The 26,691-nt window shown below is 42.8% G+C and overlaps 1 protein-coding gene across 4 annotated transcripts in view; it reads left to right on the top strand.

The window, feature by feature from the left end:
• Window positions 1–22,330, top strand: part of STK32A (serine/threonine kinase 32A) — a 93,883-nt gene extending 71,553 nt beyond the window's left edge. For 3 of the 4 annotated variants that reach the window (XM_045028532.1, XM_045028531.1, XM_045028530.1), the window contains exons 7-14: window positions 356–445; window positions 5,511–5,608; window positions 7,799–7,915; window positions 11,927–12,052; window positions 12,954–13,082; window positions 18,490–18,554; window positions 18,942–19,092; window positions 19,722–22,330. In XM_045028532.1, coding sequence (XP_044884467.1) covers window positions 356–445; window positions 5,511–5,608; window positions 7,799–7,915; window positions 11,927–12,052; window positions 12,954–13,082; window positions 18,490–18,554; window positions 18,942–19,080 — 764 coding nt within the window. In that variant the 3' untranslated portion in view covers window positions 19,081–19,092; window positions 19,722–22,330. The remainder of the gene's footprint in view (window positions 1–355; window positions 446–5,510; window positions 5,609–7,798; window positions 7,916–11,926; window positions 12,053–12,953; window positions 13,083–18,489; window positions 18,555–18,941; window positions 19,093–19,721) is intronic. The other variant, XM_045028533.1, reaches the window with a different exon arrangement.
• The last annotated feature ends 4,361 nt before the right edge of the window (window positions 22,331–26,691 follow it).

The raw sequence follows: 26,691 nt of genomic DNA, 5'->3' as shown, positions 1-26,691 counted from the left end.
ACAAACAGAGAACAAAAAAAAAGGCAGCCCTGGTCCCAAAGAAAGTATATACCTTGTAGTCCAGACTGCAGCAATTAGCGGCTTCCATGAGCCATTTATAGTCAATTGGAGGGGTGAGCCAACTAGCAGAAAAAGTATTTTGTTCCCTTTTCAAAAAAACGTTTTGCGCTGAATGCTGAAAGAAATGTTTTGAAGAAGGTTATGTTGCCTATGAAGCCCCCTTTCCACTCCAAACCTTTATACCATTTAAGAATGTATAAAGCAGATTAGGTCTGGGTTTAAAAATCTACTGGCAGCACCAGAATTGAACACAAAATAGAAAAGAATTATTTACTAACTCCAATTTTTCTTTCAGGACATGTGCACATCACAGATTTCAACATTGCCACGATACTGACTAAAGGGATGCAGGTCACCACGATCGCAGGCACAAAGCCATATATGGGTAAGAATTCATAAAGATCTAGGCTACATAAATGGCCACTCTTTGTTTAATACCTGTGAAATCCTTTCAGAAACTTTTAACTCTTTCCACTCCTGCCAGGTTGGAATGCTGTGGTTTTAAGTGAGACAAGCCACAGATGGAAAAAAGAAGATTCTTTTTGCCAGAAGTTTTGTCTCCTATCTGTGAGATACTTTCTAATACTGATTTAGAATTGGGATCCATAAAGTGATTGATTAACAAAAAAGGTGGGGAGCCAGGAGAGGCCTAATGGAGGCACTAATTTCAGTTACACTATTGTCATGCTACAAAGCCTTGTTCAAGTTCCTTGTGCCCAGGTCAGATGAGTGTTAAATAATTTTTTTTGAGGCTCTAAGCATTGTACAAATTTTAGTTAAGCTTCATATCACCTCTATGAGGTAGGTACTATATGCATGATTATCCTCATTTCATAGATGGATAAACTGAGGCACAGAGCTGTATTAGGCTGTCTGTTACACTGCTGTAATGACTCAATCCTGCAAAGGGCTGAACATCACCTTTGAGTTGAGCATGGACTGAGTACCTTGCAGAAGCTGCTCAGAGGGACCTCTCATGAGTGGGGTCTCAGTCTGAACTAACTACACTGAAGTTCACAGTGTTACTCTGGAGTTAGACCAGCTGTAATGGCAAGCAGAATTTGGCCTGTAGAACTTGCATGAGCTGCATAGATCAAATAGCATGCCGGGGAAAGAATGCAGGGCCTCACGCTGCAAATTACATTAGCATATAAACCCATGTAAGGAAGGGATGAATCAGGCTCCAGGAGTCCTAAGTGCTAATCCAGTGCTTTACCAGTAGCCCAATATCCTCTGTTTAATATTGCATTCCTTTGCAAATATAAAATTAAAAGGACAGAGGAAAACCAGTGTGGCTGCACAGTGGTATATAGACATTAAGATAAAAATGCACCACACATATACAAGGATCATTGGATAGATGCAAACATCACAGCCACAACGGGCAGGAAAGTAATGAGAATGGTTTTCAATCTCATTTTGAAGATTCCCCTTTTAAATTATTTACCCTGTTGATATGAATGGATTTGTGCCCATCTGTAACAAACAATCAGCCCAGCTGCAGTCTAGAAACTGAGGTGCACAAGGGAAAAGGCTTGAAAATAAGCCGGAGGGAGATAAGGGCCAGCAGGATGAGTCAGTTCCCAAGTGCACAGCACATTTGTGCACTGACCTTCTGCACTTCCATGTGTTAAGTGTTATGCTCTTGCTAGGAAAGTGCGGTGCACATCTTTGGGTTCTCATTGGGCTGGTAGCAGGCTCGGTTGCCATGGTGACAAAGGGAGTAGGGACACCATTTTTTTTTCCTTCTGTCCTTGGTTAGGAGAAAGAAGGAAAGTACACCAATATTGCATTATTGCCCTACAGAGAGCACAAGGCACCAATCTGGTCCCAAGCTAAGTAAAGTAGCAGGGCTACTGTGTGTATGAGTGAGGAATGTTGCTGTCTAGCAGTAGGACCACAAAGTAGATCAGTGGTTCTCAACCAGGGGCCCGGGGCCCCCTGGGGGGGCCACGAGCAGGTTTCAGGGGATCCTACAAGCAGGGCCAGCATCAGACTCACTGGGGCCCAGGGCAGAAAGCTGAAGCCCCACTGCATGGGAATGAAGCCCAAGGCCCTGAGCCCCACCACCTGGGGCTGGGGCCGAAACCTGAGCCGTTTAGCTCCTTGTGGTATGGGACCCCAAGCAGTTGCCTGTTTGCTACCCCCTAATGCCGATCCCGGCTTTTATATGCAGAAAGTCAGTTGTTGTGGCACAAGATGGCCACGGAGGTTTTATAGTTTGCTGGGTAAGGCCTCAGGAAAAAAAAAAAAAAGTTGAGAATCCCTGAAGTGATAACAGGCTTGCTGCTACTACTACCAACTATAGGAGCTATTTTAGATCAAGGAGAAGCACCCTCAGTTTTTGAAGTTGAAGGAGCAGGGTTCTAGTCTTGGTTCCCTGGATACCTATGATATTTATACAATAACGGTATCTACAATATGTGGTTTTACTGCAGTGGAGGCCACACGCTAGAATCAGTTTGTTCATTTAAGCCAGACTGAATATTTAAAATGCAGCATCCAGGACTGGAGGTGGGTATTCTCTGCCTCTGATAGGAGTCAGTTCCATGTCTGGCTATTGCTAAACTAAACTATCACTGCCACAGATACAGTTTCTTTCTTCATCCTATTCAGAGCAAACTTTTATGTCTTTGGAATGTACCATATCACACAGAGTATTACACATTTTTTCTCCATGTGGAATGATATTCCAGCTGTCACTAAAAAGGCTGCATCTATAACCTCCCTCCAAATCCCCTCTATTTACCCACCCACTCAAGTTTTCAGACAGAGCTTACTTACTATTCTTGCTGCTGGAGAAGTTTCATCTATTGATTTTCCACTTCCACTAATGCAGAAAATTAGTACTTATGCCTCTTTAGTTGCCAAACCAGTAAAATACCTGGCTAGTCAGAGACAAAAGGAGCCTGATTTTGACCTCACTTTTACATAGGGTTGCCAACATTTCAAAATTAAGGGACTGTTTTCTTAGCACCCCTGCCCCACCCCTCTTCCCAATATCATCATCATCATCAATAAATAATAATCCTAAGCAGCACTCACCTACATTCACTGTAGGTTTTGCTTGATACTTTTTGTAGTACTCAGCAACTCCCAATTTTGTTGTACAGAGATGAAAATAAGGGACATCCCATATAATAAGGGACGGTTGGCAATCCTACTTTGTATGAAGGAAGTCAGGGCGGTTACACTGACTAGGGTAACCCCACTGTAAGTAAGTGGAAAATCTGACCAACAGTGCACAGGAAATGGCTGACAAAAGAAGGTGCCAGAACTAGAGCAGTTTGAACTGAGAGGTTCCTTATTTAAAGTTAAGAAGTGTCCATCTGTAAAATAGGCTATAAATCTGACCAACCATAACAGTCATAAAAGCATTTCACTGTAGATAGCACAAGGATCCTCACCTCACACAGCAAAGATGGTCTGTACAGGAAAGTTAAAGCATTATCTAAGGTTTTCCCCTTTCTGCTGCCATCCCATCATAATTATTCCTTCCCTCCATGGGAGGCTCCTTTTATTAGCCTAACAGCTGACCTTTCACCCTTCAGATCACCTGACTCAACCCTGTAGTATAAAAAGAAACATACAAACAATCCCCCACACCAGATTTCCTCCTCTGTTTTGTTTTATTCCTTTGACACTGATCCTCACCCTCCACCCCCTAAAAATATCATTGCGTTTTCCTTAATCTTTCACATGGCGCTAATAAGGTTAGGTCATCTTCTGACCCTGCCCTACTTCCTGTCAGGCTATCAGCTTTCTACTATAAAAGCAATGGCTGTTGGACCCATGCCCAGCTAGAAGTCACTCCCTGCTAGCTAGCATTAGGGCCATGTTTGTATCTCCCAAATGCAGTGTTTACAATTTACCCTCTTAAGTTCTGCTAGACAGAAAGTGTTTTTGGATTCAGATAAAGGAAAGAGGATATGAAGGAGGAAATTAGCTGACCTCTCAAATAAAAAAGGTTGAGACAGCTCTCACTTGAGAGTGAGGACATTTCCTGCAGGATAAAAAGAGAGGATAGGTGGGTCAATATTAGCCTTGGACTTGATAGAGCAGGGTTCAGTTCCCTGCTCTGACACAGACTTGCTTGGAGAAGACACAGAGCCTCTTTATGCCTCAGTTCCCCATATGTGAAATGGGGATAATAGCGCTGCCTTGCCTCACCGGGGCTTGGTGTGTTGTGGGGACAAATATATTAAAGAGTGTGACGTGATCAAATATTATGGTGATAGAGGCTATATAAGAACCTAAGCTAGATTGAATTCCCACCCCCTTGACAGTTGTGTAATATTAGAAAACTTGTTTAACCCAATGAGTGGCATAATTCTTAGGAGACATACAAACACTTTGTAACACCAAATTAATTAAATTATTTATTTATTATACATTAAGTGTTTAAATAATACTTTGTATTTCTCCATCCAAGGCTCTCAAAACTCTTACATCCATTAATGGATGTAATCTCACAACACCCCTTTAGGGTAAGAAAATAGTCATAGTCCTATTTCCCATATGGGGGAAACTGAGGCAGAGAGGCGCTAAAAGTCTTTTCTAGGATCACAGAGCAAGTCAACGACCGAATACTTCACACTAATCCTGATTATACTGTCCATATCATTAGACTGCAAAGTCTAAATATCAATCTGTGTTCAGTTCTCAGTGTAGGCATATATGAAAAGTTGTCAAACTATTAAATGAGTCATATGCTGGTTCCACACCAAAGTGCAGTAATTTCCTAATGGATGGGAATTGGCCTCAAGTAACCATCCCAGTGAAACTACAAATAGTAGCAGTGACACATTATATAGACCTTGTCACGTAATGACCCCAAAGCATTGTATAAACATCAGCATTTAACTTAGCCTCCCACCATGATTTTTGAAGTAGCTAAATATTACTGTAGATTACGAAACTGAGGCTGAGAGGTTAAGTGAGTTCCCCAAGGTTAATGAGCATAGGAGTGGCAGAATGGGGAAAAGAACAGTATTTAGGTGATGGGAATCCCAACCTGCCTGTTACTGTCATTGCTTGTTAAAAACCCAAAAATAATCAAGTGAAAGACTGGGCAAAGGGGAACAAATTAAATATATGGCAGAGGTTCTCAAACTGGGGGCGGGACCCCTCAAGGGGTCACAAGGGTATTACATGGAGGGTCGCGAACTGTCAGCCTCCACCCCAAACCCCACTTTGCCTCCAGCATTTATAATGGTGTTCAATGTATAAAAAAGTGTTTTTAATTTATAAGGGGGGGTTGCACTCAGAGGCTTCCTATGTGAAAGGGGTCACCAGGACAAAAGTTTGAGAACTACTCATATACGGTACCTAGAACAGTCTGGAATGCTTTTCACACCTTAGGACTGAAACATCATATACTGCTGAAAATAGTCAGTGATTACTGTTTGAGACTCTGAAATAAAGCAAACAAATTTTTCTGTATTTTTCAGCGCCTGAGATGTTTAACTCAACAAAACCTACAGGCTATTCCTTTGCTGTTGACTGGTGGTCTTTAGGAATTACTGCCTATGAGCTACTTAGAGGCCGGGTATTGTACATACAGCTGCATTCATTATTTGTTGTTGTGTTTTTTGTTGTTGTTGTTTTCTTTTCTCTCTTTACTGTTTTCAATACTGTATTGAAATAAGTGCTTTCTAACAGGGATGAAAAAAAGACGAGTAGGAATCTGGGCTTTAAAATCTGTTATAAAACAGGCAGCGGAAATCAAATCTTCATCAAGATTCTTATGATGGACTCATAAGAATTCAAAAAGAAACCACTGCAGTGCAGAATAACTCAGGGTGACAGGTTCTTGGAGTGTCCAACGCCCTGTCAGTTAACATAAGTTAGGCAGTAAAAACTGAGCCAACTAATTGATGGATAAGAATTCCAAAAGCAGGGACTGTAATAGAATTTAATCCGAGCTCAGAACACGCAAGAAACATTTTTTAAAAAAATCATTTTACTATTGCATTAAGGCTCTGCAGTCTGAGCAAACATGAACCACTGTGTGTGAATTATTAATACAACACTATTCATGCCCTGTCATGCCTCAGTCTTTGGCTGTAACTTACTTGCAGAGTTTGGTGCATCTTGGATAAGTCCTTTGAAACAATTTTGTAAAAATAGGTGGGCAACATGGAAAGTTGCTTAGCATGACATAAACTGTATTTTCCAAGCAAAAAGATTATATAACAGTTTGTGAGATTAAAAAAATACTCTTCAAAAATATTTACATTTCCAGCATATAGCACTTTTTATCTTTTAAGGAGCTGTGTGGGCAGAATGTATTTTAATTTATATCTATATATAAACTGATCTAAATTTTAAAGTGAATTTTGGGTGGCTCTAGTTTTGGGCGCCAACGTGGACAGGTTAAAAGGATATGGTTCTCAGATGTGCAGTGCACCCTTCCTGCAGCCAAGCACTCAAAACCAAAATCTCTCATCACTTTTGAAAACGTAAATCATAAAAACTTACTTTATAATTAGAAAAGAAAATGGATTGCGACACTGTTGCGCTTACTATTCCGAGGCTTTTGACTTTGTGTTATTTCCAAATCTAGGTGTAGAAAATACTGCAGTATATTCAAACATCATAGTAGCACAGCAAATTAAGGATACTAGTGGTGACCACAGTATAATGTGATAAACTTTTATAGGAAGACTTGAATTGCCCCACATTGTTTGCAGATATTCAGTATAATGCATCTGTTTGCACATATTCATTTGTATCTGCTCACATCTGTTTTTTAAATGAACACTTATTGTCAACATATTTTAATAAAAATCTGGGAATTAAAAAAACTTCAAAAACAAAGTTATACAGCAATCTTTCCCTTGTATACACAAACTTCCCTTATTCATTTCAAGTTAAATGTTGAGCTGCACCAGTCAGATGTGCAATTGGTCTACATGCTTCGTTACTGTGATTGTGCTTTGCCTGCTTGGTTGCACTTTTTTTTTCTGGAAAATTTGGACTTAGCATGCTCCAAATGCAGTGATATGTCAAGGATGTTAAGAGGTGCAACATCCTCTCCATCTTGCATATGTATCCTAAAGATCTCTGGCCAGAATTCAGGCTGGCATCTAAAATGGAAGTGAAGGGTCCGTTCACTCCTAGCTCTAGGACATTCACCATGCATAAATGAACAGCCCTTCTGCATCCTGAGCCATACCTGTGAAACTCTGTTCAACTACTCTGCTATGAGGTGTTCTTTTTCATATTGTTCCTTTTTCCCCTTTGCTGATGTTATCTTTCCAAAGGAAAGAAGAAGCAGAGAGAAAAACCACTAGCCTCTACCTTGTCAATATTATCTCAAACTTGAGAAATGAAGAGAAAATACCATTTACATTTAACAGAGAATGTTGAGAAAGTACTGGCCTTTGCAGTACCAGTAAATTAATTTCACTTTAATGGCCTTTTTAAATTCAAATTCTGGCTTTGCCAACGAAATACCAGCTGGGTGACAGCTCTACCCTTTGCTTTTCCCTCCTATTCATCTTGCTGTTCAAATGTCTCATTATTATTATTTGTTATTATTCAGTCCTGTAGTAATCTATTTACTTCAATTGAGTTAGCCTCTGCAGTGACTGACTTTCAATGGTTCAATCTAGAGCAGCAATGGGGGGGCTTGGAGAATAGCACAAAGAGACTCTGTTTGGAGACTTTGCCCTAGGAAGATTTCCAAAAGACCTTTTTTTTTTTTAATGAAATGGTTTCCTTGTGTTTTTCACAGAGGCCCTATCACATTCGCTCCAACATATCGCCAAACGAAATTGCTCACGTGTTCAGGACAGCTACTGTAATGTATCCCGCTGCTTGGTCTAAAGAAATGGTATCGCTACTCAAAAAGGTGAGGGCAGGTGGGGAGACGGGATAACTCAGGGGAATGGATATATTCGCATCTAAGAGTGCATTGTGCTCACTGGCCCTTGGATTACTCCTTAGGCGTCCAGTGCAAATCCTGTCCAGGTCAGGTCCAGTGTTAGTGACCTTCTCGTGGCTCTTGGTGCCCTCTTTAAAATGACTAAAGATGTCCACACTGATATAATCACTAGTTGGAAGCCTTACTGAGTGTCACCTCCAGGTCAGGGTACATTGAGGGCCCAGTAACTGGGAACCTTGCATTGTTGTTGCCCCTGTTCTCAGGATATGTGCAGGATCAGCGTCCTTCAGACTGGCCCAGGAGCCTTCTTTGTCCCTCTGAAATCATCGTTGGGAATTAGAGAAAGAGATAAATAGAGATGGTCAAAATGTTTCACACGAAGCTTTCTAGTTTGTTGAAAAAAACATTTTTTCCAAAAGGCAAACTTTTCACAAAAAATGCTGATATTCTCCCTTTGTTCCGTTTCCCATATCATTTTCTGAAACCGTTTTTCTCTATTTTCACTGACATTTTTATCAACATTGTTTTCAAAATTGTTATAAAAACTGTTTGTTAACCTAAACCCATGAGTTCTTATTGAAGGCAGGTTTTCAGGAGACAAAACATTTGATAAGGATTTCGGAAACCATTTGAATAACAGTCTTCGCAGAAAATACCATGAAAAAGGGTAACTGGTCCATTTTTGAACCCTGCTAAATGGGAACGTCAACATTTTGAAATTTTGTGAGAAATAATTTTTTTTTGGTATTTTTTCAGACTAGCCCCACATATGAATAGTAAAAGAATCCCTAGCATTTATGACAATTTTTCTTCCTAAAGACTCTGGGTACAGTTATCCCCACCACTGAAATAGACACGGGCTAGGCTATAGACGTGGGAACAATTCTTCATTGGAAATGCAGCACAGCCGTGTTTTTAGGAGGAAGATTGAAAAATATCCATTTAATTAAAATTAAATGGGAGAATTTAGGAAAGAGGAATAGTTAATACCTGAGCTAGAGTTTAACCAGGCTAAATAATGACACAGGAATCTTTATGCAGACATCCTTTGTATTTCTATATATTTATACCTTTGCTGGAACTTTTATCCTGAACCACAACATGCTGTAAATCCCACAGGCTACCTCTTGAATTAATAATGCAGTGTCACAATTTATTTAAATTTCCATGTGCCCCTTTGCATCTGGTTTAGGAGCAATATTTATATTATATGTGAGGCCAACTGGGATGTTAAGTTTTGTCCTGTTCAAATATCTCAAGTGAATTTTATATTAAGGTTCAATGTGTTTGATCATTACTTGCATTTTGTGTTTAAGCACAGTACTTGGAATGGGGAAAATGAATTGTGAGTGATGTTTACTCTCAGCCTGCATATCATTCACACTCTGACAGTATAGATTTTGCACCTCCACTTTATATCATTCACACTCGGGTTGCAAGCACTAATGCTAAAATGGTGTTTCAAGTTGTCAGCTTATTCATTACATTTGAGGAAGTGTTTTTATGGGGTTATTTTAGAATGTGCTACCAGAAGTTCTTGCAATCTTGAACCACAGAACTTGAAAGACACAATTCAATTGCTAACTTGTATTATAGCTAATATGAAAAATCCCCACTGGATTCATTGAGAAACGTGAAGACAAGTAGGACCACTACCATGGTTTCATAGGCTCATAGATGTTAGAAAGGGAGGATGGTTCAGTGGGTAGGGTATTAACCTGGAAATTGAGAGACCTGAGTTCAGTTTCCTGCTCCATCACAAATTACCTTAGGCAAGTCATTTAATCTCTCTTTGCCTCAGTTCCCCATCTCTAATGTGGGGGTAAATGGTCCTTGCCTACCTCACAGGGGTGTGTTGTGAGGATAAATCCACTGAAGGTTGTGGGATGCCTAGATACAATAGTAATAGGAACCATCTTCATACCTCAGTTAAATAAATATTAAGCCTGCCAGTTGCTTCCTAACAATATAGAGCACTATCCATTGTGATTCCACCGGTGTCCTTGGAAGACTATGATACAGCCTAATAGAGCTCACAATTAAAAACTTTTCTTAATATCCATACCCTGCATTTTTTTTGCATCCCATTTCTCTTAATTATACCCCCTTATTAGCACTCCAGCCAGTCCCTCTGCCTCCCTGGTGTTAACTGAGTTTTCTACGCTGTGATTAGATGTGTCTTCTTTGGAAAGATGCCTTTTTGATCTGCAGTTTCCAATTTCACTGTTGTGTTGGAGACAGGAGAATAAAATGCCAAATACACATACATTTTCAGTAGAGTTTGGTGGGGAAGTGGAGTGAGAAATCAGATCCAAATACCGAGAAAGTGAAGATGAAGCTGGTCCCTCAGGGATTTTATTTAAACTGGATGGGGGGCGGGGAACATTTTAGAACATGTTCCATTTTTCTGAGTTTCCCTGTGAAAGAAAAGAACATGTTAAAACAGAGCACTTTGGATGACTTGTTCACACTCAAGGACATCTGGTGACATCTCGGTGGATGCGCCGCTTAACTTGCTAATAAGAAAGAACTCACTGAGTCGTTACTAAAGGAAAATCTTCAGTTGTAGCCAAGTAAGCAGCCCAGTTGAAAAGTCATTAACAATGAGATTACTTTGGCTCTGATGCTGGAGTCTGTGTGTCGCACCCTGGACCGGGTGATATGTGGGACCAGAGAATGGACTGAGATCTCTGTGCTGTGAGCTTCAGGCCAGCACAGATTAAACTACTTAGGGTACGTCCATACTACCCGCCGGATCGGCGGGTAGCAATCGACTTCTCGGAGTTCGATATATCGCGTCTCATCTAGACACGATATATCGAACTCCGAACGCGCTCCCGTCGACTCCGGAACTCCACCACCGCGAATGGCGGTGGCGGAGTCGACGGGGGAGCCGCGGACTTCGATCCCGCGCCGTGGGGACGGGTAAGTAGTTTGAACTAAGGTAGTTCGACTTCAGCTACCCCCCCCCCCCCAGTGTAGACCAGGCCTTAGCTTCTGACCAAAATTTAAAAAAGACCCTGCGCTAATGTGTACTGATCTGTAATGCCAGGTTGCTAACACAACCCTCTGGAGTGGTGTTGGTGACTCTTCCTGCTTGTACAAGCGGGTGGACATAGTCAGGCTGTTTAACTCTTACAATATACTCTCAATTGGAGGGTTAAGGTTAACTCTGCCCATCCAGGCACTGCAGTCAGTTACGACTGCCCGAAAGCTAATGGAGATGGAATCTTAACTAAGAAGAGGGGGGAGAGAGTGGACAGAGTTAGGGTCAGTGATGTAGACAAGGGGCTACATTGTGCTGTTCGGCACCACTCTTAAGAGACTGGGTGGTGCATAAGTTGCCAAACCAAGAGTAGCCCTCTTTGAGGCACCACTCCCTCCCTGCTACCCTGGTGCTCTGGGAATGGAGGAAATCATTTGCCATTGGCCTACAGCATAACAAATTACATCACCACCCAAACCAATTCAACTCTGCCAGCTGCTCTGTTGGGGAGCAGGAGAAGAACTCTGCCCATTCCCCTCCCTCCCTACCCACTTTATTGTGTGGTCTGTAGTCAGTAACAGTGTAGCCTAAATTCTGTCCTCTTCCTACACATTGATAGATAGCAAATAACATTGATATTCGTGGTATCAACGATAGGCTTGAGGGTGTGCGTGTGTGTATATATTCCTGTATAAACGCAGATTATTGCTCTTCAGAACTTTTCAGTTTCCTTTGTAACTATATAGCATTACTACTGTAGTATTTGAAGCATTCCCTAGGTATTCACTGAATAAAGAGAATAGGGTGAATATCATGGGATCAGTATTGAGCTAAGGCAAAATTGGTACATTTTAAAAAGGCAACTGCTGTACATATAGACAGATATAGATTCACACCCATGTGATTGATATATATATATATACACCCTTTTTCTCCTGATTGGCATCCCATGGCCTGGTGTCTAAACTATTGTGTTTAATTCCCATTGCTAGTTGCTTGAGCCAAATCCCGAGGAACGTTTTGCTCAGCTGAAAGATATCCAGGACTTTCCGTATCTGGCTGATATTAACTGGGATGCAGTCCTACAGAAGAGGATAATGCCAGGATTCATTCCCACTGTAAGGCAATTTAAAAAAAACAACCCATCATTTAGGGTGTCTACACAATCAGAGTAACCTCCTATACACTGCACCTGATTTTCCACTACTTTGCACTAGATCAGAAAAGTAATGTACTTTTGCACACACTTTGCACAGGTATATATGACTACACAAGGTGCAAGGCAAAGGAAAATCCAGGAGAGAATTTTCATTTTATGATTAAGACTATTAAAGGGATAATTACCGATGTTGGATGCTCACAATTTGTAGTATTGTTAGAGTTTGTAACGTCCTCATTAATTCTCTCTCTGTGTATTAGAAGAAGTGCTCTAATGCACTTACAAGAAACCCTGTGTTTTCAAACCTGTGTGCAGAGAATTCCGTGCTTGTAACCAACCCTATAATAACAAACTAGCATGCCTATCCGCTGCGCTTATGAGCAATCCCGCAGTAACAAACCGCTGTGAGCAACTGTGCTTGGGATCATTCTAGAATTTAAAAAATTGTGCACAGCCCCGAACTCTCAGATATGCGTTATGCGTATGACTTGGTTCTTGCCAGCCACTTTAGAACAGCCGCTTATCCTGACAAATGACCCTTGATAACAAACCAATACATATATACCTAAGGAAGAAAATGATAATTCTGGAGAGGATTTCTCTGTGAAGCATCCAAGGAATCAGTATAAACAACAATTAATAAATGAGAGAGTGATTTTTAGATCGATGCACTGGACCTTGACAGTGTCCTTCTAACCAAGGGGGGTGATAAAATATGTACAAGGTTCAGCAGGAGCTCTGGCTAGGTTATTGTTATTGGTTTATTCATTAGCGAGTTATTTCCCAGGTTCTTTCCTGTTTGTAAGAACCTCTTCAAGGCAGGGTGGATTCAGCTCAGGTGACCTTTCTCTCCCCTATAGAAAGGGAGACTAAATTGTGACCCAACCTTCGAACTTGAAGAAATGATCCTGGAGTCCAAACCTCTTCATAAGAAAAAGAAGCGCTTAGCTAAGAAGGAGAAAGATACCAACAAAAGCTATTCCTCACAGGTGAGAGCGAAAGAGAGGCTGGTACCTACGGTCTTGGAAATCCCTTTCTTTGCACAAAAACCCGCTTGATATTTCATATGGAGGTAGCAAAATGCAAACATGTAAATAGTCTGATTGTTGCTGTTGGGATGGCTTTGTTCACAAAACCTCTCTGTATTAGTGACAGAATATGCACCAGGGACAGCATGATATTGTAATATGAACATTAACTTGTGCATAAATCTCTTTCCTAAATCTCTATCTTAGTTATGTAATTTTGATGTTTCATAACATAGATTTTGCATTTAATTTCCTTTTTAAAAAGTTGGGGGAGAGGGGGAATTGCCCGTGGTGGCTAATGTTGGGATTTAAACAGTCCCAGATGGCCTTGAATTTCAGGGAATGGAGTACGGGAAGGACTAGTTTCTGACTTTGCTGCTGATGATGTTTTGCTGGAGATAATTTACTGCAAGACTAGGTCAGAGTGGTAGGAAATGGTGCCGCTCCAGTTTCTCACACCTGGGCACAAGTCAGGAAGGTGTTTTGCAAGTTTCTCCCAAGCAGCGCTTCCAAGGTACCAGCAAACTCTTATGACTCCCCCACTATTCCAGACCCAGGCCTCTCTGCAGCCAACATGGCTCCATTATGCTAAACTTGCAGCAGGATTTGCAATGTGGGCAAATCTTCATTATGGGCTAGGATCAGACCACCCACAACCTCATTTTCAATTGTGATCAAACTAAACCAGATGTTGAGTCTATGTCTCCGGAAGTAGAAAGCCAGTTTTTAAGGCACACAATGCACCACCCAGTTTATTTGTATTATAATTGGAGATATACCTATCTCCTAGAACTGGGAGGGACCTCGAAAAGTCATCAAGTCCAGCCCCCTGCTTTCACTAGCAGGACCAAGTACTGATTTTTGCCCCAGATCCCTAAGTGGCCCCCTCAAGGATTGAACTCACAACCCTGGGTTTAGCAGGCCAATGCTCAAAACACTGAGCTGTCCCTCCCCCCTGATGCTAAAGGCCAATTTGGGGTAGGAGCCTGTCCTCCCTTTCAGCTCAGTCATCTAAAAGGTGAAGTGTTTCCAAGGCCATGTTTAGACTAGGAAAATCAGTTGTGTTTAAAACATGTTGGCAGGTCATGATAACATTAGGAGGGAGCCTAACGAAGTCCTAGAGTGAAATCCTGGCCCCACTGAAGTCAATGTCAAAACTCCCATCAACTTCTGTGTGGCCGGAATTTCTCCCCTGCATAGATGCCATAGGGCTTTGTTAAAGCTGAAGTCTCCCTCATCCCTCTTCTATGTTAAAGATCCTCTAAGTAAATAGAATCAGATTTTTTAAAAATTAAGTTATTTTAAAGGTCAGCTGAATCTCTTAGCATCTTAAATATTTTATCATGGCCTAGGATAAGAGCTCTTTCATTTACAAAACTGGTCCTTTTTATTACTCCATCAGTGGAAGCAAAAGCAGCCTGATCCCCACCCCTTCTGAATCAGCTGTGCAGAGTGAATGTTGCCAGCAGGTTGAGTGCAGCCAAGAGGCAGCAGAACCCTGTAGAATGTGTTGGGTTTTGTGAAAAACCTAGGAATTTGGAAAGTTCATTCCAAAAACATGTTGTTTTTAAGTAAAATTTCTCAAGAAACAAAATAAAACAGTGTTTTCTACGGAGGCTGGTTTGACTGACAACCCATGTCATTAAACATCAGTGGCCTCCCTGGATGTGATAGTGGGTCATGCTTTGGTCTTCACTGCACCCTTCCCCTCTCTTCTCATCTCTGGCACCCATCTCTCTTTGCTGTCAGGACTCTGTCTGCTTCTCCTCTCTGCCTGCATATCACCTCCCTGCTATAAAAGGCCTTTCTTTCCTCCCCTCCAAACCCGCTACCGGTTTCCTCCTTTTAAAGGTATAGGTTCCCCTGCACACACTTTCCCTTGCGGTAGCTTCATTCTTTTAGTACCTTGAAAGGTAGGAGGTGTGAGTGGAAGGGTCTGCAGTGATTATCTTCTTGGCTCCCATTTCTTTTTGATGGTAGGACTCTTTGAGATCAGAGGGTGAGAAGGAATGTACTGTCTGGGCAGTTCTCTCAGAAGCATCTTTAAATAAATTTAGTTTATAGTAGTTCAAACCCTTGTGTGTGAGGTAAACGTTACAATATTCTCCATGTAGATCGGAGTGAAAGTAAAATTGAGCTCTTACTGGTACAGGGCTGGCTCTCCCTCCCTCCTTCTCTTCCCCCCAGAAGGGGTGGGCGGAGGGGGCGGAGGCGGGGGTCAGCGTCCCCCAGCCAGTCCATCTGCACTGCCTGGCCCACGCCGCCTAGGGCTCCAGCCACGATTTAAAGGGCCCAGAGCCCCACGCCCTTTTAAATCACCCGCCCCGGAGTAGCTGCTCCTTTTTGCCTCTCCTCCACCCAGGCTGGGGGTGCAAAAGGCAAAAGTCAGTGTTACCGGTACCGGCGGCCACATTTTACCAGTATGCCATACCGGCCTGTACTGCCTTACTTTCACCCCTGATGTAGACCATGGCTATCGGATTTTCCAGGGCATTTTATGTCTGCTTTACTGGTTTTCTTTGTGCATTTAGGTCAGGAGTTTACTGACACTAGTTTTTCTCAGGGAGACCCTCAGGGTTAAGTTCGTTCTCAGCAGGCAGTGACAAAACCCGAGATATCTCTTCTGTTCAAATCACTATCGCTTTGTGTGTGTGAATGATGGCTCTGAGGACTGCAGCTGTATGAAGGAAGCAACAGCTGAGCATAATGCTCAGAGGAAATTAAAAGTGAAATGCAAGGTTATCAATTCTTGGGGTTGCATTAAACTGGAGCCTGTGTCATACATAGCAAGGAGAGGTGCACTGTTGCTCACGGCTTCGGGGAGTGCTAGAGCTGTGTCTCTTTAAGGAATCATGTCAGTGTCTGACTTGTACAAATGGTTCGAAGGAGGCATTTGTCACTTTTTTCCTTTTACCATGCGCCGGTGACTGGAATGCAGGTGGTGTCAGGTGACCCAGTGAGACGCTGTCTCTGAGGTGAACGCAGCAGCCAAACTCCAGAGCTATCAGAACCAATCTTGCCAGTCAGAGTTAGGGCTCATGAATGTTTTATTTGCCTTCAGGCAGGTTTTTTTCCCCTTTTGGTTGTTTGTAGTCTGTGTGTGGCTGCTGATAGACAGTGATAGACTGGAGTAGGTGTGACACTGATCCTGGCCTGAGGCTTGCCCACCTCTTCCATCAAGCTTCACTGAGCCCAAATGAGGCAGGCTCTCGACAGAGCTCTGTCACCTGGCCACAGCAGAAGGAAATCTGGCTTTCCATGCTAACGCTTTGCCATCCATCCTAGGTGCTGAAAGCACTTGACCAGTGTCATAAACAGATAGTTAAGGGTTAAGGTCTCTTTTACCTGTAAAGGGTTAACAAGTTCAGTGAACCTGGCTAACACCTGACCAGAGGACCAATCAGTGGACAAGATACTTTAAAATCTCGGTGGAGGGAAGTCTTTGTTTGTGCTTTTTGTGTTGTCGTCTGTTTTCTCTTGGGATTAAGAGAAGCCAGACGGACTTACAGGCTCTCCAAGCTTCCTGAAATAGTCTCTTCTATTCAATATAGTGAGTATTAGTTAAAAGGCGGATTAGTCTTTTGGTTGCTTTCTGTATTTGCAAATGTGTGTTTGCTGGACGAATATTTTATTTCTGTTTGCTGTTACTTGTGTTTATGCTAGAAGGGGGGGGAGTCCCTTTAGTTTTTATAAGCTAGACCCTGTAATATTTTTCATCCTGGTGTTACAGAGATAGTGTTTACTTTCTTTTCTTTCTTTTAATAAAATCTTTTCTTTTTAAGAACCTGATTGATTTTTCCCTTGTTTGAGACCTGATTGATTTTTCCCTTGTGGAGGGAAGAGAGGAGGGGGGAAGGTGAATCCCTCTTTGTTTTAGATTCAAGGAGTTTGAATCAAGGTAGTCTCTCCAGATGACCGAGGGAGGGAAAGTCTGGGAGGGGGGAAGGTGGGGGAATGGGTTATTTCCCTTTGTGTTAAGACCCAAAGGGTTTGGGTCTTGGATTTCCCAGGAAAGGTTTGGGAGGAATGGAAAGTGTACCAAAACACTATATTTTTGGTTGGTGGCAGCGCTATCAGATCTAAGCTAGGATTTTAGCTTAGAAGGGTACATGCAGGTCTCCACCTTTTGGACGCTAAAGTTCAAAGTGGGAAATAAACCTATGACATGGTGGCAGTGGTGGGATTTTTTAGGAACCAAAAGCCAGATTTTCTTTTCCTCCTTTGAGATGCTGGGGAAGCAGTGAAGGATTCACTATGACAACCAGCATTAATGAAACCTCCCAGCACTCCTGGGGAGTGGGTATCATTCTCCCCACTTTACAGATGGGGAAACCACAAGCCAGAGCTGGGAACAGAACTATTTTGAAACAAGGCCTGCACATAGATTCATGCAGTTAGTTATTTCCATTGCTCCTTTTCCCTCACCTACTGCTTGTAGCTCTCACACGTTGAGCCCTGAATACCCTTAAGCTGTCAGCTCTTCAGGGCAGGGAAAAATGTCTCTGTGTATTTTGTAAGGTGCCTAACGCCCTGTGATTAAATGGCAATCACAATAATGCAAACCTCCTAATTCTGTGCTTTAGATGCAAGATTGCTCCTCCTTCCATCTCTCTTTATCTAATGAAAGAGGAGAGTGAAGAAGGTAGGGCTTTCTGTACATTTTCAGCTCCCACTCCGCAAATTCTCTCTTTCAGACGAGAGGTAAAACGGAGGCCTCAGTCGCTTATCATTATGAAAGATTCCAATGGCACATTTGGGACTTGGGGAAATTCTAGTTAGGGGATTTAATCTTTTGCCAACTTCAAATGTCTCCTGTAGAATCAACTGCTGATATAGTTCTTCCCAACTTCCTGGCCAAAGCAGTTGTGTAGTTTTGCTTGTGCGGTTCAATCATGCACCTTATTTCCCTTCCTTAAAAGTGTGTGGGAGGTATTTCAGGAATGGATGGAGGGATCCCTCTATACATTCTGTAAGGCACTTTGGGTTCACCACAGCATTAACTCAAGCAATTTGGCTAGCATGAGTGAGAAGAGGCAGCCTGCACAATAATTCTCAAGTTGTAATACCCTGCATCCACATGGGTGCTGCTCTCACTCATATGTGGTGCTAAAACTTCTGGGTCACATCCCATACTTTGTATAGCTGCGGTAAAGTGAGCTCTTCTATGAATCCTTTCTCAAAATTGGAGACCTTCTGTGATGGAATAAGCACTGTTGAATATAATACATTGCCCTGATTGCCATTCTTCTACCTGTAAGGGCAAACCTATTTATGCCTAATGGATGGGAACACCTCAGATACTGTCCTGTGTCAATTGTGAACTCTAACTGTCCTCGCCTCTGTTTTTTTTCCTATTTCAACATGGAAGGGCTGCCGTCTTCAGAAGCACCTGGAGTCATTGCAAAGGGATTTCATTGTTTTCAACAGAGAAAAGTAAGTAGTGATTTAGGAGAAGTGGACCACTCTGGCAGGGTTTTCAGTGTGTTGGTAAGACCATCGGCCCAACTAGCTCTCCATCTGCCCAAACCTCTATAGGGTTCTATTATAATTTTTAAAAAAGAGTTGAAATAGCAGTGGAGAGGAGCAGATGTTAGTGAATGTTATTTAATCCAGGATCTGAAGGGGGGAACAGAGTGGCATTTTTACTCAAGAGATAAAGGGTAAGGCCCACAGTACTGAAAACTGGAACCCATACTGCCTTAAATTCCTAATGAATTTGGATAAAATATTGTCATAGATTGCATGGGATGTTCCCTGATGTTTATAATGGAATTTATTCTGCAGCCATTTATGTTGAATCATACAAACATCTCCCAACAGGGGACAGGCTGAGGAGGAGAGAACCAGTAATTCAATAAAAGAAAACCAAATACCCAAAAGTGTGTGCCAGCTTCATAAACCCCAGAGTGGAGACTGCCTCAGAACCCTCAGAACCCCTCATCATCTGCTCCAGAGCTGAATCTAGAGCCTAGTTAGTATATTTTAAGTGAACAAGACGTGAAGTTGGAATAAATTCCATTGAAATGCACTGAACATTAGATGAAATGAACATACCAATCCTATGATATTCCATGCAAATTCCTATGATTTTAAGAGTACATGCCTGTAACACTTGCTCATACAGGTAGAACCCATGGAAATCAGAGTCTGCTTCTGTAAGTAAGTATTGTTCATGTGAGCAGGGATTGCTGGAGTGGGCCCAAAGTTTGTAATGATCCCCCTGAAGCAGAGCCCCCTTTTGGGGGGACGAAGAGCGCGCTAACGGTGAAATTGCCAGACATGGCCCATCCAGGAACAGGGGAGAGAATATCTTAGGGTGTACTCAGAAAATAGGTGGGGAAGAGTGCTGATAAGGGTGTGCTCAAGACAAGGGCTCAGCAGGCATGGCTGTTGCATTGTGCTAGCAGAGATAATGTAGTTAGCTGAAATGCTGGAACACTCACTAGAGGAGAAATCAGCTGAAATCAAGCTTGTGTATGGGTTAAGAATTGACTGGTAAAATACACACCGAGCTGGTGGTGAAACAGACATAGGCTGCTGCCTCATGCTGGCTTTCTCCCTGGGGTTTTGACTCTTCGTTTATTTATTTATTTATTTAAGGATGAGGAGACACCACAATGAAATCCAAGAGAATATAACACTGGCACAAACCAAAGACCCAGAAGAAGAAGACAGCCAGAACAACAACCTTTGAGCTCACTTAGCCTCTGCCCTGGTGTGTTCCCCAAGGGTTCGTTGCACACCTACACGTTCATGGAGCTCGGTGAACAGAATTATCCACTGATAAAAAGACAACGCACATACCCCAGCACAGGGCATCTAAGCCATAAATTTGTGCACCTTTCTTTTCCTCCTTACACCTTAAGTCAGGTGGATACAGGGGGCCAGGGAGAGGTTTTTAGTACTGCCCCTGCAAATAACCTGCCAAAATAAACAAGAGTCAGATCCTCCTCTGCCAGAGATGGTTGCAGGAATTTGACCAAAAGATGTGGTCTCTTTTTCAGAAGAGACCCTGAGTGCAGGAAGGAGGAGCTTATCCTTGTGGGGCAGGATGCCTGCTGGCACAACATTTGGGTATTGAGTGCCTAGTGTAAATCTGGGCTAGGGATCAGTTGATTGCCAGTGGAAAGCAACAGAAGGGTATTTAATGCATAATTAGGTCTGTCACATAGAATCAATATTAGAGATGAGCCGGCAGCAGAATCACAGAACTAAACTCTTTGGAAGTTTGGATTTTGACATAAGCCTCATAGCTTAGACTCATCTCTAATTGTTAGAGGCAGAAGGGGCTGCTCTCAGCTGCAGGGCAGAAGACAGGATCTTTGCTTCCAGCAGGGTCTCTTTCTAATATTTCTTTAGTCTGTGGTAGGGAAATGATCTAGTTCCTCAATATGGGGAAAAGGCAATAATGGTTTATGATGTTTGTTTTGCTGTCTCTGAGTGATGAAATTCCCTAGCTTCCCTGACCTTATGCTGTTGGGCAGGGCTGGCTCAGCAATGGCTAAGAACATGTGAACAATGGTGACTGGTAGGAAAACCTACTCTTTTGGGTCAGAAGAGGTACTAGCTCTGTATTGCTGGATAACACGCTAGGGTGGCTGCTTCACTAGCACATACTACAGACTAAGTTCACCACTGGCATAAGCAGATGAAACTCCATTGAGTCCAATGGGGTTGTGGCCCCTTACACCAGAGGTAAATTTGGTTATGCATCTTTAAGTGTGATAGAACGTCAACTTTGTAGTCTCAATTTCCCTTTCACTAAGGTGTTAGACATGAACATTATGGACCAAATTCAGCCCTGGTCTAAGCAGCCACAATGCCCAGTGGTAACTGCACCAACTTACACCAAGGCTGAAATTGGCCAAAGCACCTGGTTTATAGTAATGCTGTGAATGATGCTATCTTTGTAAAGCATTAGGACCCTGAGTTCTCACCTTCTTCTTTTGCTTCTGTCTTACTCTCACTATGTTAAACTGTCTCCCATCTGCCCAAAGCTGTTCTTTGTATCCCCCTGCGACTTCCTTTCTCTCCCTGTCTGAATAAAAACAAAGTATGAGACTCCTTCCCAATCAAAAGCCAGTGTTGTTTCTGAGGTCACTTGTATTTCAAGCCAAAGTGAGTTTCCACTGTTCTGAGCCAATTCGGAATCTCCTTGACTTTTATTTTAAATGTGCTTTTCTCCTTCACGAAGCTGTTTTAAAAATTCTTCCGAGAACAGCATCTGCACACTGCAACCTGGAAGCAGGCCTTGGTTTCATTCGCTGATACATTCAGAAAACTCGGGAAAAGAGCCATCCTTGCTTTACACGTTTAGACCACCTGGGGCAGGATGGATGCCTTCTTACAGATGCAAACAATTTATTAGTATTATGAGTAAGCCATATTCTGTTGATTAAACAGTGGCTATGTTGTTTGGTTTTGGAGGATGCAGTTTATCCTTATGCACTAGCAAGCAGCTGTCCCAAGGAGTGCTCAGAGGCCTCTCTCCAGGCCCTGTGAGCATGCTTGAAGCTGAGTTGACATAGCTGTCAACAGAGTGAGCAAACAGAAAATAAAGCCCTTGTCTCAGTCCTGCTGACTCAGTCCTGTGTGGAGCCCGGGGTCTCAGCACCAGGAGTGGCTGATCCACTATTCCTTTTTTAAAAACGTTAGTCTCTTGAAATAAAATAGTCCCAGATAGGTGGCAGTGATTCAGCTCTGCTTTGCTTTGAGGATCAGCAAAGGAGTAGAAGCCAGTAGCTCACTCAGGCTGCAGCATGGCTCTGTGAATAGACTACTTTGTCGGATACCTTTCACGCTCAGCTCTCCTGTAGCAGCAACCGGCTGAGGGGGCTGCTGGGCCCGAGGGAGAGTGATCTGTGTATGCAGCACTAGAAGGAGCAGCAGTTATGGCACCAGTGCACAATCCCTTTCTGAGGTTGGACCCCCAAACCCAAACTCCAGATCTGAACTGTGGGTGTGCTTGGCATCTGAATGGAGCGCCGTAGCCTGAAGTTAGTCCCCATCTTTGTAACAGGGGAACTTTAGGGGGAGGAATGAAACACTGATCTGAATGCTGAGGCTTGAGCACATCACTGCTTTTAGCAAACACTAGATTTATGAAATAGGAGGAAATAAAGCAAACTCAAAAATACCTCACTGTGAGGATGGGGCCATTCCCACTAGATCCTTCCGATATGAGATTCTAAGAGAAGCCCAACCCCACTGTGCACTAGCCATGGCCCTCTTTCCTTCACAAGTTGGATACCATTCAAAATGTATCATCGCCGAATGATTGAAAACAGCCAATGGTATGATTTGAAGTCAAATAAAGCTAGCTATTTCCTAGCTAAGCAGCTTCCGCTCTCTCATATGGTCACCCAATGCTCTCTCTGAGGTGGTAAAGTCACCTTCTCCAAATTCCCTACCACCTTCCTCGTGGAATCATCTTTAGCATTGACCCAATGAAAGTAGGCTGGAGAAGACCCCCAGAAAACCTAAAACACGATGGCTGGATGGCATCAACAGACACCTGTCCCTCACAGGCATCCTACCCCATAACATGCTCAGACACAGCATTGGGTTTTCAATCAAGTCCTTCCTTTGACCCAATTTGGATTGACTGATAGAATTACAGGGGGATCAAGTGCCCCCGCCCCAACCACATTGAATTATTAATGGTTGAATGTGGATTCATTACTTAGTGCTTACCTTAAAGTACTAGTACTGAGATTGCTCAGAGCAATTAAAACTCACCACAGTCCTGGCTCCCAGTCCGTTGCTGTGAGCAATCTCAGTACTAGTACTTTAAGGTAAGCACTAAGTAATGAATCCTTACAACACCCCATCACAGAGGTCCTGACACCCTTTTACAGATAGGGAAACTGAAGCAAAGTATGGCGTGGAGTGCTGACCTTTTGCTTACAGAAACTGGCTGGGGCTTCAGGAGCTCCAGATTCAATTCCTGGCTCTCCCAAACTTCCAGTGAGACCTAGCCCAAACTGCTTCATTTCTCAGTGGATCGGTTAGTCATTTGTAAAACAGGAATACACCTACCTCAGAAGGGTGCCCATGTAAGGACCTAGTTGAAATGCCACAGGAAGACTGTTTGAGAGCTAGGACTTGAATGCTAGTATGCCTAGCTGCTTGTTTTATGTAGCACCCTGGTATTCCGAGCCTTCTTGCTACAGACGCACTGTCTCACCTTACTACCAAATACAGGTCACTTTGTGCTTACACCCACCCCCAGTGTTTTGTCAAATCTGTTCTTTGACAGTGGGAGTCTCCTAACAAAGGAGAACGTTCTAAATGCCCCATAGCCGAGCACTCTAAGTACTTTTGGGCAGAACAAGCATGCACTGATTCAGCCCACAGCTGCCAAAAGCCCCATGCAACCTGAGTGATAGGAATAAATGTCTCGCTCAACCCAGCTGCCCACTTTTTATCCGTGACAGTGGGATCAGCTTGAGTTTGATCTCATCGCTGAAAGGAATGCTTGGTTCTCACACACTTGGTTGCAGTCATCTCTTTCACTACAGGTGTTAGCCACAACCAGAGCTAATACTATATTACTGGTGACTGCTCTGGTACCAGAAAGGAGCTGCTTTGTTTTGCAATGGGCCATGCACATTGATGATGCTAAATAATTAAATCATAATCCCAGTGTTCCTGCAATCTCTGGTGGGGTTTTGAGTAAATGAGTCTGTCATGAATGATTTCTGCCTTCAGCATATAGTATCAGCTGTCTAGGTATTTTTACGACCTGTATCACAGCAGTTTGAGCACCATACCAAATACCAACAAGAGCTTCCCCTCACCCACTGATTCCAAGACATGAAGTGGAAGGAGTTTTTTCCCCCTTCTGTAATGTGTTATAAAATTCCAGGAAGCCTTTGACCCGTAGGCATGTTCCACATTTCATGGCGATTTTGCTTGTGACCATTCCAAGTTCCACAGTCAGTGGCCCAATCCCAAGAAAGCATCGCCCTCCTCATATTAGTTCCATTGTTTCTGCTGAGGGCAGGTCATCCTTTCAGAAGTAAGGGAGGATCTCAGAGTTCCTCGGGCCCCACCCCAGTGGCCTTTGTCCAGGATAAGGAAGGAGTGTGAAGGGGAGCCAGTGTGGAGTCTGAAATACATGTTGTAGATACAGTAGGTGGATTGCTGAGGTCTCTGTCAGTCTTTTAGAACTACAGCTTCTACCCTCATTCTAGATGAGGCTCCTGGATTTTGCACTGAGAGGGTTGGGATCCATCTCACCCATCTACACCTCCTAATCAGCTAGTTGACTCCCACGCCTCAAACTATCCTGCAGGCTTTCTGCTGACCAATGAAAAGACCAGCAGAGGGATCTGCAGACTGCAACCCTGAAGCACTGTGCACCCTGTGTGGACGTTAACAAAACCAGGCAGCTCCCACGAGCTAAAAAAATCTAATTGCAGCTTGAATTTAGTATTGAAAGCTCACCCACCAAGTAATCTGATATAGCATCTAATTCACTTTAGATGCAAGGGACAGACAAGCACACGTTAAAGGTAACTTGCCATTTCTTCAGCCCTGTGGATGCTGGCACATTCGCAGCAAATGAAGAAGAATTACGACAACTTTTATACATGGGCTCCAAAAAGGACAACTGTGTGAACAGCTGCAGAGCCTCAAGGCGGATGAGAGAGATCATTTCACTGATGATTTGTCCATCCCTCTGGGCCATCCACCTTTTCCTTTTCTTTCAGAAGAGCCCAGTTTCTGTTAGTACTAAGAAAATCTCAATGATATTTTTCTGTACACATCCTAAAAAAATCCCAAGCAAACCCTTGAAGGTTTTACATTTTGACTCAACACCTGAGCCACTTCAATAGCTACTGTCACATTGTGGGGAGCTGAATATTTTACAATGTTGCCAACTTTCTCAATTTTGTTTTTAAATACCCAGCTGTTGAAATCACATGAATACACAACACCATCAATTGTCATTTAAAAATAAATACAATTTCTAGCCCTTAGAGCTGTGGAGGAAAGCTTGAAAACATAAAGCAGGTGCCACCTAAAGGTTCAGAAATCATAAAACAAGAACCAATTTAAAAAAAATAAGTCAGTCTCATAATTTTGGGGGGCCTGGTTCATGATTTTGGAATGCTTATGGTTGGAAATACTGCATTGTTCTTAATTCTCCCTGGACTCTTTATAGTTAAGATGACAGAGTTTATTATGAGAGAGAAATGGGAACTGGAACTTGCCCCAAACAGTAGCAGTTAAGTTTTCCAAGTGAGTCCCTGATTTTGAATGTCTCAGTTCTTGTTGCCCAATGTGAAAGATGGTAGCCAGGGCCTGGCTTTTTAGAAGAGTTGTGTATCTATATATAACTCCCATTGATTCCAACTGGAGCTGTAGGGGCTCATTCATCTGAAATATCAAGCCCATGATGTTTAAAGTTGAGCACCCAAAACCAAAGAACTTATGTTTGAAAATTTGAGCCTAGAAATGTATTCAAGTTGAGTTGATTCTTCTTTCTCCCAACATTGGTATCTGCAGGGTTACCAGGCAGTGGGAGATGTCTAACCTGCTGCAATTGACCCAGCTCTGCAGTGGGATGGTGGAGACAGGCTGGCAAACAGCACAACATTTTAACTTAGTCCATTTTGAGTGTCTGCAATAGGTGTCAGCTTGGCAGCCCTGGAGGTAGAGATTGAAGTCCTCTGTTTATCCCTGGCTTGGGCAGTAGCAAGACAGGCTTCTCCCACATCTCACTACCAACCCTGTTCTGGAGGGGCCACTTCTAAACAGGACTGGATAGTTCACTGTTCAAATCCATTGGCTCCTGGCCTCTCTGAGACTGCCAAGAAATGGATCTCATTGTAGTACATTTAAAAAACCTGAAACCATCACTTTTCAGAGTCACTCTCCGTTGGATTTCTCGCTCCCTTCCAAATACAGGAAAGCAGCTGAGGAGCTAAGTAACCTGCAGCTCTTCATTTCTGATATCCCAGCACCACCTTGTGGGGACAAGTTAGTATTGAAAATATAAAACACAATGCACAGACTCCAGCGAGAAACTGCTGAACTTGAATTAACATGCAAACTAGATACCATTAACTTAGGCTTGTATAGAGACTGGGGATGGCTGAGTCATTACACAGATTGAATCTATTTCCCCAAGTTAAGTATCCTCACACCTTGTCAACTGTTTGAAATGGGCCATCTTGATTATCACTACAAAAGTTTTTGTTCTCCTGATAATGGCTCATCTTAATTCATTAGCCTCTTAGACTTGATATGGCTACTTCCACCTTTTCATGTTCTGTATGTATATTTATCTCCTTACTATATGTTCCATTCTATGCATCTGATGAAGTGGGCTGTAGCCCACAAAAGCTTGTGCTCAAATAAATGTGTTAGTCTCTAAGGTGCCCCAAGGACTCCTGTTCAATCCACCTGCTAACGTTCAGCAGGATCCAGGAGCTTCTTGTAATAGTGTCGGTTTGCTGAAGAGGGCGGCAGGAGGCACTGGCCATGGCTCAGGCTCCCCGTTGTGAAAGGGGCAGCATTAAGGTCACTTGCAATGAGCACCTTCCAGTAGTGCATATAAATG

Source organism: Mauremys mutica, chromosome 8 (genome assembly GCF_020497125.1).
Source record: "Mauremys mutica isolate MM-2020 ecotype Southern chromosome 8, ASM2049712v1, whole genome shotgun sequence".
NCBI classification, from domain to species: domain Eukaryota; kingdom Metazoa; phylum Chordata; order Testudines; family Geoemydidae; genus Mauremys; species Mauremys mutica.
Note: the sequence above shows the minus strand (reverse complement) of the source record. Positions and strands in the feature narration are given on the sequence as shown.